The sequence below is a fragment of the Urocitellus parryii genome, chromosome 6, assembly GCF_045843805.1.
Source record: "Urocitellus parryii isolate mUroPar1 chromosome 6, mUroPar1.hap1, whole genome shotgun sequence".
NCBI lineage: Eukaryota > Metazoa > Chordata > Mammalia > Rodentia > Sciuridae > Urocitellus > Urocitellus parryii.
The window spans coordinates 36,124,424-36,135,338 of NC_135536.1; the positions used below are offsets into that span (position 1 = coordinate 36,124,424).

The following is a 10,915-nucleotide window of genomic DNA, read 5'->3' on the forward strand; positions in this document are numbered from 1 at the left end:
AATGAATATGTATCAAATCTGCAGCATTTTGAAAGACTTAGCAGATTCACCCTTTTTACTTATTACTGCTATTGTCTGTATGACCTTTAATTGTTAGTAAATGGAGTATGTCTCATGCCTATTCATTTGCTTATGATATATTGGCATTTTAACAACAGTAATACAAAAGTCAGACCAAAGCATCAAAGTCCTACTGAACGCCATTTCTTTTTTTTTTTGGCACTGGGGATTGAACCCAGGGGGTGCTTAACCACTGAGCAACATCCCCAGCCCTTTTTATTTTTTGAGACAGGGTCTTGCTAAGTTCCTTAGGACCTCAGTTGCTGAGGCCGACCTTGAATTTGGGATCCTCCTGCCTTCCAAGCTGCTGTGATTACACGTTTGTACCACTGAGCCCAGCTCCATTACATTTTTCAAGGCATCTAACTATAAAGAAATACTGGACTACGAAACACAAAAAGGGATACACAAAATGTTTGTGTCAATTGTATTTATTGCTAGAAACTTTAAACTTTTTTTTTTTAAAAAAGTGTTTGAAATGTAGATAATATAGCAAAAGACATCCAAGAAATCTCATTTACAAAGTGCTGCAAATTTGATAATTTTATGTTGCTGTTAACTCAGGAGTACTCTTGGATGAACAGATGTAAGTCCTTGAAATACCCAAAGCATGACAAAAAAGAATAGAACATCTAAAAGAATATACAAACACCCAAAAGGGAACTGAGCTTTTGGCAAATTGGTCATTAAATGAACTGAACTTTAAGCATAAATTTTAAGAGTTCTAGCTTTAGGTGAATTCAAGTTTCAGCCAAACTCACTAGAATCAACGTGTTTTGCTCCCTCCTGCTCCCCCCAACCTGAGTTTTGGGGTTGCAGTGTAATAATTTGAGATCCCTCTGAGAGATGGCAGGTCTGGAGCTACTGCTAGAGAACCAAGTATAAGAATGACCTGAGAAGAAGGGAATAACTGTGAGTGTATGCAGGCAAGCACACACACATGTATGAATGCACCCATGTGCACATATACTGGGCTGTAGGGCTCAGTGCACCTAAACCTGGGAGTGTGTAGGGAGAGGGACCAGCCTGAAGCTTCCTAGACATCCCGCCCAATAAGCTACACACAGAGAGACCTGCTCATTACCTCCCCAACTAAGCAGAAGAGCAACCAAGTACAGGCCCACATGAGTCCCTGAGAAACAGGCAATACTGGCAGCAGGGCCACCAGGAGTTGGTCCCCATTCCCAGCAGAGGGATGAGGAGCTTTCCTGGTTCTTAGAAAGAAAAAGGCTAAGAAATAACTTGTTAATAAAGTCCAGGATTTCCATCTCTTCATCCAGATATAGAGATAGGAGACTGTGACCCAAGTCTGATGCCATGTGTGGGTCACAAAAAATGAGGCATTCCCACGATGTCCTCTCCTCCCATAATCCAGAACATTGCTTGACTTATGCACGAACATACACTGGAGATACACATCATAATCAGACGTCCAGAAAGCATGGAACCCGTCTGAGCATATGCAATAGATCAGGATGCACATGTGGGAAGACCAGTCATCCCCACCCTGTCAATCAGAATATTCTTACTCCACATCCATTTGGAATGTTATGCTCTTTGGGTCCCTGGCCCTTGAGGCCCTCCCCAGAGGACTATTCTGCCAGGATTGCAATGTATCCTTGCCTCAGCCTCGGAAGGACCCCACTGGCCAGAGAAATTTGTCAATGATGGCGATGGCAACAGTGGTGACTGCAGCTCAGACATAGTTGGTAGGGGGCTGTCGGGCATTGAGTCGCTGCATGTGACAGCCGTGGCAGAGCAAGTGCCCATCTAGAGGGAAACAGCAGCAGCCTTCCTCGTCGCTCAGCTGCATCCGGCAGTCCTGGGGAAGAAAGAACCTAGTTCATCTTTGCCCAGGAACCCTGGACACTGAGGACATCTAAGAGTCTGCCCTGCTCAACACTAAACTCCTAAAGACTGGAAGTAAGGGTTGGGGTTGGTGGGTAGGGCTTGCCAGTGGGAAGGTGGAAGAGAAACCTAAGAAATACCTCAACTGGACACCAGGTGTCGCTGCAGCTGCAGAAATAATGAGACAAGCCCCCATTTCCAGCAGTTAGCAGGAGTTCCCTAGTCTTAAAAATTAAGTCTTGAATCTGGGGAAGCCAGATTCAGAAAGACTTAAATACTAGGAATAGAGAGTGACTGGAGGATGAGCAAAAGACCAGAGATAAGTCAGGACACCTTCCTGGTTTTCTCCGAAAGAAGGATACCTGTTCTAGTACTTAACTCATCCCCTCCCTCCCAATTCCATTTTTCTGCCCTGGACCCCAACACTCACCTCACAGTGGTAGCACTCAAAGTGATAATCACGGTCCATGGATATCACCCTCACAATGTCCTCACAGCCCTGAAAAATGCAGACCCCCATGGAGATGAGAGCAGCATGGCACCCCCAACTTCCCTCCCTCTGCACAGGACTCCTCCTGCACCCATAGGAAGATGGACCAAGGCCACCAGAGTCTCTCTACAATCAAATAATCATAGGTAGCTTTGAGATGCTTTGGCAAATCCTCGGGGCACTTCCCCTCCCCCTCCTTGGTGCTTCCCCCATGTTCCTATGTGAAGAGAGGGGGTAAACGGCACAGAATATAAATAAAGTAGGCCAAACTGAGGGCAAAGAGGACCAATAGGGTCTAATTCCTTAAGGGCCTTTGGCTTCCCTCCCTAAGCATACCTACAACTTAAATCATCTCTGGTTCCATGCTACCAGCCTTGAAGATTCTTTCACCTTTTTCCAGCCCCTACTTTGGGATTCGATGACCTCAACCTCGCTGAAAGCTCTCCTCTGTTGGGATTGGGATGGAAGATATGGAATCTGAGCCCCTTGAGGCTATCGGACAGTCCAGGCCCGGATGTTAGGGTCAGGGTGGTGACCCCAAGAGCAAAGTCACACGGGAATCTTCCTAGAGTGCATTCCTCAGCACCACCATTTCCCAAGGGAACCCAGGCCTCTTATCCTTACCCTTTCTTAGAGGCAGCAGCACTGGCTACCTTGCAGAAGAACCCAGACATACTGACCTCTGAAGGGAGGATGGGTTGACCGCAGGCTGCACACTTAGGGGCATAATTTCTAAAAGAAAAAAACCTAGTGATGAGCTGAGATTGAAGAATCCCTGGACCCAGTTCCACATGACACCCCCAGGGTTGGACTTACTTGTGGTAGTCAGTGACACAGTACACCTGGTTGGAGAAGTCCACTGTGAAGGGGACGCCATCTAGGCACTTGTTGCAAACAATGCATCGGAAGCAGCCTGGGTGATAGGACTTCCCCATTGCCTGAAGGATCTGGCTCATGGGGTGGAAGAATTAGTTAGTTTCCTTCCAGCCCCAGCTCTTTAGCTACCCTTTATGTTCCTTACTGCTCCCACTAACCTTGTCCAACCCCTTCCTATAAGCTTACATGTAATTTGAGGGGACCAAGGAGTCTTAAATATAGAAGCCCTGAAAAAAGTAGTAGAGACCAACTGGGTCATTAGAGTTCAAACCTGGCTACAATATTAGGATCACCTAGGGAGCTTTTAAAAAATTACCAATGCAGCCAGGTCACAGCAGAGCTTACCAGTAGTAATCCCAGCAACTTGGGAGGCTAAGGCAGAAGGACTCGAAAGTTCGAGACCAGCCTCAACAACTTAAAGAGATGCTCAGCAATTTAGCAAGACCCTGTCTCAAATTAAAAAATAAAAAGGACTGGGAAAAAAAAAAAAAGAAAAAAAAAAAAAGGACTGGGGATGTAGATCAATAATTTAAAAACAAAACAAAAAAACAAACACCAATGAGTGGGTTCTACCTCAATCTTCCATCACAATTCACAATTCTGGTGAGGGGACTCCACATCAAATAATATATTATATATATTTTTTTATTCTTCCCATGTTATCTGCTAGGCTGCCAGGGTTAGATTCATTGATCTGAGCCAAACCCTTCTTTTTATAGAAAAGAAAACTGAGTTTCAACTGATTCAACCAGTATAAGAATAGGGATTAAGACCCAGGATATAGGGTTGGGGTTGTAGCTCAGTGGTAGAATGTGCGCCTAGCGCGTATGAGGCACTGGGTTCGATCCTCAGCACCACATAAAAATAAATAAATAGAATAAAGGTATTGTGTCCCTCTACAACTAAAAATTAAAAATAAATAAATAAATAAATAAAAAAGACCCAGGACACCACACTTCTAGCTCAGGCTGGAGGGCCTGGTTGTGCCTGCAGAATCAGGGAGGGGTCAGGTCACAGAAGCCTAGAATGGGACTCCATCTCAGGGGCATAGGGAAGGCACTATAAACAATTGCTCTGGGGAGGAATGGCAAGAATGTGATTCATCTGGTGAAGGGTTTCTTTCCTGCAGTTTCACAGGCTCAGCAGAAGACACATCCCCTACCTTCTCCAAAATCAAGTGACCACAGACACAGCACTTCTCAGCTGCTTCCTGAAACCCTGAAAACTAGAGAAAAGACAGTTGGATGTTACCAGCTGAAAATGATGGGCGTAACCCTGGGGGGTTGCTAATAAGAGAGTTCCAGTGAGAGCCAATTCCACATCCAGGGGACCACTCACTCACCAGATAATCTTCCTCACAGTACACAGAGCCGTTGACACTGTAGAAAGCCTTGCAGCGCAAAGTTCTCCCTAGAACCAACGGAGAGGAGCTTGAACCTATCCCACAGCCCAGGCACAAGGCCCACTCTGGTATTCTTGCTACCCAGTGATGCACTGTACAGGCATAGTGTGATTAAACTGCCCATTAGTGCTTTTCCTTCCCACACCCCTCCAATTTGCTTTGACTGCATTCCAACCAACTTCTCTCCTCACTCCTTTGGCTCCTGCATCCTCAACAGTTTTCTACCATTCTCCCCCAAATGAATGCTTTCCCCTCCAGTGCCCAGTACATAGAGAGCCACCTGGGAGAACAAAGCCAACTGCATGCTGGAATACATAGAAAGGATCTCTGAGCTAGGTGCTGTACAATGTGCATGAAAAAAAAAAAACAACACATTGTTGAGGCTGGAGTTGTGGCTCAGTGGTAGAGTGCTTGCCTAGCATGTGTGAGGCACTGGGTATGAGCCTTAGCACTACATTAAAATAAATAAAATAAGATATTGTGTCCAACTACAACTAAAAATATTTTTTAAAAAAATCAAATTGTCACAGCCTTTCAACCTAGGAGTATCTCTGCCTCAGCACAGACATCCTGTGCTCAAAGACCTGTCTAGCTCCTTGAGAAAGACTATGGAAGTCAGGACATACTGGAGTTACTGCAGGAACAAAGTGCTTTGTTGGGATCAAAATGGGTACCCTTGCCTGATGTACTGGTCTGTTTCCTCAAACTTGGAGGGACCCAGAATCTTTAGGTCACTTTTTGCAGGCAGACAAGGCAGGACCATTTCCCATCTGACCAACTACCCAGAAACTGCTCTGTGGTGTTCTCAATTGTCAGGGATGAGAGAGGAGTGAGAACTAGTGGAGAATAGTCAATTTTCCTATCTTTCGCCTTCTTCCCATCAAAATTTCCACTTCTAGCTGTCTGGTAGTTTAGAAGACCTGACTTAGAAACTCATGACATAGGGGAGGAAAGAGAAGGAAAGACAGACATATCCAGAAGAGGCCCTATAAAAGACAGACAGAGGAGCCTAAAAAGAACCAGGCAGAAGCTGGGGGAATGAGAGAAAAGCTGAGTGCTGGAGTCAGGCAGAGATAGGAGATTAAAGGTTTAGCAAAAGAATCAGAATGGGTAAGCAGTGGGGAAGGGGTAATGAGAGGTGAGGGAGGGCGGGGTAGGGGGAGTTAAGGCTGCTGGGAGCACCCCCCCCCCCACAGAGGGCCTCCTGAGCTAACAGCAGCAGCGGGCATTCCTGGAGCGTGATGTCATCAGCTTGGCATGGCCTGGTGGCCTGCACTCTAGCGAGGTGGCTGAACTCTGACCAGCCAAGAGAAAACCCCCTCTCCGCCCCCCACAGCTCCCTACTCCCCCAGCCCACACCCCACCCTTCCCACATTCCAGTCTTTCACTGTCGCCCCAGGCAACTTGCTGCCCAAGACCAAACCCCACCAAGGAGAGACTGGAGGGCTGGGCGGGAGTCCAGGCTGGGCAAGCAGGGAGGCACAAGAAAGAGGGAGGATCGGAGAGGAAAGAGGCTGAACAGGGGCAGGGAGGATGGACTCCAAAAAGCAGACCCAGCATGGGGGAAGGAAAGCCAGGTAGAGCTGAGGGGGTAAGCAAGAGAAGGTGGGGCAGCTGTGGGCCTCCAGATACATGGTAGGGACCCAAGTCCCCACCAAGGTCTTGGAGCAAATGAAGAGGCACAAGCTCTTCCCTGGTCCCCCCAGCACTTGTAAGCATGGATGTGGGGAGAGGTAGGGGGAGTACTTGAGTGAGAGCCACACTCACCACAGGAGCAGCAGACAAAGCACTGGGTGTGATAGAGACTGTCCAGGGCCTGGCAGGCATTGCTCTGCCCATAGATGCCTTTGTTGCATTTGATACAGGTGCCTGAGGGGACAGAAGAGGTTGTCAGCATCACTTCCACCCTCACCAAACCCCAGTTCAAATCCAGGAATCCCCCAAGCTTTCCTTAGTGCTTTTTCCTGATGTGTCAGAGGACACAGGCTCTCTTTACTGGGCTCCCTCCTGAGGAGAAGAGCAAGAAATGGGATGTAGCAAGGTCTTTGGAGGGGTAATTCCATTCTTGTTTACTTGATTTTCTGAGCATCTATTTTGTGCCTAGTACAGTACCCAGTTCTGAAGAATGTCAAAGATAAGGTCCTTGGCCTTCAGATGTTTAGTTTCTGTTAAGCAGAAAACACTAAACAGGCAAGTCTGGGACAAATGGTCAGAGATGCACAGGGGCCCAGCAGAAGACATGAAAAAAAAAACTTCCTACAGAAAGGAAGTTAGGCCCAGGAGGCCTCTTCAGAACTTCAGTTTTCCCATCTATAAAACAAGCTGCTATTGAGGTATGGAATGATTTCTTTCTGATGCACACTTTCAAGAACAGAGAGTAGAACCTCGCTCAGCAGAGGGCCTTGTGAGCATAACTCCTGTGAGGAGGTGGCTGCTGAGAATGCAGGTTGTGTTCTAGGGACCAGGTTTGCACAGGAAGGGGAAACTGGCAGAATCCCCAGTGCCTCCCTGCCATCTATCACGCAAGAAACAGAGCTGAGCTGCAGTTCCCCCAACATCCCCTACTAAGATACATGCACCTGGTCTGGCACCCGCCTTTCCTGGGTGTGTACTTTCTTCCCTCCACTCCCCAATTCCAGGCCCATGAGTGAGGGCTAGGGCCTGTCTTTGGGGAGCAGATCCCAACGGGCCCGCCCCACCTTTCTCCCTGGGCACACTGCCACACTCCCTGCCTGTTGGGGCCCATCCCAGTCTTTGCCCAGGGGCTTGGGAGCCTGTGCAGCAGCTGCAGCAACTGATGGGCCCAGGCCTGTCCTGCTCCCACCCTCTGGCAGCTGGGTAAGGCTGAAGCCAAGGAAGAGGGCCCCTACTAGGGGCAGCAGTAAGAGGGTACAGTCAGACTAGGATTAAAGCTGGTAGGGGGCTCTGTCAGGGAAGACAACCTGATGTCCAGGGATAGGAAACCTCCACCTCCAAATTAAAAATGTGTCCTCCTCATGGAAGAGGAGATCTGCCTAAGATTGCCATACCAGGGGTCTTGTCAGAGGTATTCTTTAGGGAAGCTTTAGATACTAGGGAAAGACAGGAGGAAACTGCTCAGGCATGTCTAACTTACCTCCTCTCACCCAACATATCCACACCTAAAATCATCCTGCTATTTTATTGCACTTTCTCTGAGTTCCTTTCTTCATTTTGACTCAGATGGTTTAGCCAAAGAGACTTATTTCCCAGATACCTCTCCTAGGCCTCAAAAGGAAACTGCTAAATGGGCCCTGTCACTCAGTCTCCTTTGATCAAAATAATTTAGCATCACCTGCTCTAGGCCCTCCTTTCCCATGGTGGGAGAAATGAATGGGCTAGGGGTTGAACTATGCAGGCCCTTCCATCCTACACCTCTGCTACCTCTGAGCTTCCTCTCCAACTATCTCTCTCTGGCAGCAGTTCCTCTCCCTATTCACATTTCTAGCCAAGGACTTCTACAGCCTGGAATGGAGGGCAGGAATGTGGATGGTGAGAGAGCAGGGGAGAAGATACTTGGAAAACTGAAGAGGCCCACAGTTCTGGGGATTGAGCCCTCCTCTACACCATCAGATTATATGATGAAGTAGTTTGTGGGGGATAGACTAAAAAACTGTCTAAAATCCCACTTTACCCTCTAGCTGAAACATGTATCAATCAATACTTCTTCAACAAGTATTGTGGGTGAAGGAGGCCACCACCAGGTTTCTCTTTAACAGCAGCAGGAAGAAGGGGCTACTTCCAGCCTGAATTCTGAGCACTTAAGGCCAGAATCCAGGCCAGATTATTTTTGGCAGTCACACAGGGTCGATATCCATCCAGGGTGATAGTTGTCCAGTGGTCAGGACTTTTGCCCTCACTTCCAGAAGATGAGGAAACAGGCTGGTACCACCTGATCTCTGCTTCAATGCCCATGCGCACCTCGTCAGGACTGGGGATGAGCAGCACCTGGGTCCCTGTTTTCCGTTCCAGGGAGCTCCATCCTTCCTCCTCGGCTCCATTTCCCAGACAGCGGCCACGGTTCCTCGTGTTCTAGGAAGCCTTCCCCCCCCACACACGCCCAGATCCTGGGCGCAGGAGCGCACCCCACCCCTCGGCTGCGGTGGGCCCCGCCCGCGGGCACCTGGAGCGCTCGGGCAGGAGTCGGCACGCAAACTGCCCGCCCTCTCCGCCCCCCCACCCGCGCATTCCCCGAATTCCTGCGGGCGGAGCCAGGGCCGGGGTGGGGGCGCGGCACGCTGAAGCCTGTAGGGGCACCGCCGGGAAAGGGGAAGTCGGGGGGTTGGGGGATGCTCTCACTGCTTCACTAGGTCCCCTCCTTACAAGGCCTCCAACCGCGAAAACCTAAGGTTCTCTAATGCGTGAGAAACTGGGACTCACGAGATAATCAGGGGGTTTGAATTTAGCCCGGTCCATTTGCAACCCAGTGGGAAGGGGAGAGCATCTGAGGTCCGCCCCCATCCATCCCTCGGGCCTCTTTTTTTCTGGTCCAGCGTCTCCTCCTTGGACCCCGGGATACAGGCAATTTGGGCCGTCGGGGCACTGGAGAGCCAAATGCTGAGACGGATCCCTCTCAGTCCCTAGCCACTTCACTCTCACTTACCGAAGTAGTCCTCTCTGGCCTCTGGCTCTCGCATCCGGGCCCGGGCAGCCTCCGGAACGAACGGACCCTGCGTCTCCTCGAGACCCGATGGTTCAATCCCCGAGGGTTCCCCGCGGGCTCCGGCTTCTCGCCCACCGGTGCCTACCGTCAGGCGCAGCAACGCAGTTAGCTCGTCCTGGTATCGGGCGCCCGCGGCGCAGTCCCCGTAGCCAGTCACCGAGTGTCGTCCGGGTTGAGTCCCACGTCTCTCCAAAGGCCCCGCCGCTCCCACTCCGGCCCCGGCTAAAGCTCCGGGGCTGCCCAGAGCCGGGGGATATGAGTGGCGGCTTTCCTGGCAGCCGAACCCCCGCGGGCCAGCCCCGCACAGTCGGTCCAGGGCGGCATGGAGCTCCGGGTAGGCAGACGGGACCCCTCCGGCGGAATAGCCGACCAGAGCACCGCTCAGGGGTGGGCCAAACAGGCACGGCCCTGCGGGCAGAGGGCTCCCGTGGCGTTGGTCGTAACCCATGCTGATGCCACTGGTACGATTACTGCAGGGCCGGCTACCTCCGGCTCCTCCAGCTCCCGCCCCGTCCAGCAGCAGGCTGCCGCGGGGACTGGACGGCTTACTCGCGTCGCTGGCTGAGCTACTGGCGAAACTGGAGCGGGGACTCAGGGCCGGAGCCGTGGTCTCCAGCCGGAAATCTGGGGGTAACGACTGAGGTAGAGGCAAGGCCCGGGTGGGCGGCGGTCCCCCGGGAAAGGAACCTTCGTAGCGCTGCGCCTCAAAGGAGCCGCGCGGGTTCCGCTCAGCGTCCTGGGGGCCTTGCTCCCGGGCTGGCTCCAATGTGTCATCTCCGGGTCCCCCAGTAGCTCCTCGGGGCCCTGATTTCCTAGGTCCCCCCAGCCCACTCAGGCGTCCCTTGCCCGGCCCGGGGGTCCCATCAGACCCAGACCGGCTAGCTTCACCCTTTCTGCGGCCGAACTTGGCGCTGCCGGAGTCCGAGAGTCTTAACTTCTCTAGCAGGCGACTGGCTTTCTCCCCTAACCGCTCCATACCCTCGGGCCTGGGGCCTCCAGCCCCCTCCCCACCTGGCACCCTGCAGGGTCTCGGCAGCCGCTTCTCTTTCCCTGCAGCCGGACTCCGGTTCCCCAGGGGCACAGGATAGGCACAAGGGCTTAGCGGACGGCCCGGGTTCCCGGCGCTGGGAATCCCACAGCATCCCCCAGAGGGAGGGACTGCGTCCTCCCGAGCATCTGGGGTTAAGCGGGGATAGAAGGGTCTGCAGCCACGGCTGTCCCGTCCGCAGGTCTACCAGTTCACGCGTCCACTCGCCCCACAACCAGACTGTTCTGGGCCCCCGCCCCCCTAGCTCTCACACTCGGCACAAATCGAACTTCTCTCCCAAACTTTTGTCTGCTCGGCCGGATCTACTTTCCTGGAAGGGCGGAGCGCTGTGTGTACAAGAGCAATGGGGTGTCTGCGCAGGGATCTCCGGTGCGTAGCGAGGAGGGGGTCACCAAGACTAAGTGCCCTGCACGTGGAGATTCGACAGGACTCGAGGAGGAGGGCAAGAGGCAGTTTGGGCAGCTGTGACCCTATCACTTTAGAATTGAAACAGGAAAAAGTGTAAGGGAA

The 10,915-nt window shown here is 51.4% G+C and overlaps 1 protein-coding gene across 1 annotated transcript; it reads right to left on the reverse strand.

The window, feature by feature from the left end:
• Window positions 1-548: 548 nt before the first annotated feature.
• Window positions 549-10,669, reverse strand: Ajuba (ajuba LIM protein). The gene is made up of 8 exons (XM_026406074.2): window positions 9,298-10,669; window positions 6,444-6,545; window positions 4,617-4,684; window positions 4,437-4,499; window positions 3,215-3,345; window positions 3,079-3,130; window positions 2,339-2,407; window positions 549-1,882 (listed from the first exon to the last, which is right to left on the reverse strand). The coding sequence occupies exons 1-8, from the start codon at window positions 10,331-10,333 to the stop codon at window positions 1,757-1,759; spliced, it is 1,647 nt and encodes a 548-aa protein (XP_026261859.2). The 5' UTR covers window positions 10,334-10,669; the 3' UTR covers window positions 549-1,756.
• Window positions 10,670-10,915: the final 246 nt, after the last annotated feature.

Bases quoted from the DNA above. Each gene is read 5' to 3' on its own strand.
- Ajuba (XM_026406074.2), bottom strand. From the start codon at position 10,333: ATGGAGCGGTTAGGGGAGAAAGCCAGTCGCCTGCTAGAGAAGTTAAGA. The intron at 6,546-9,297 runs GTAAGTGAGAGT...CTGTCCCCTCAG, and splicing joins GGCCAGAGAGGACTACTTCG to GCACCTGTATCAAATGCAAC. The intron at 1,883-2,338 runs GTGAGTGTTGGG...TTTCTTCCCCAG, and splicing joins TTGAGTGCTACCACTGTGAG to GACTGCCGGATGCAGCTGAG.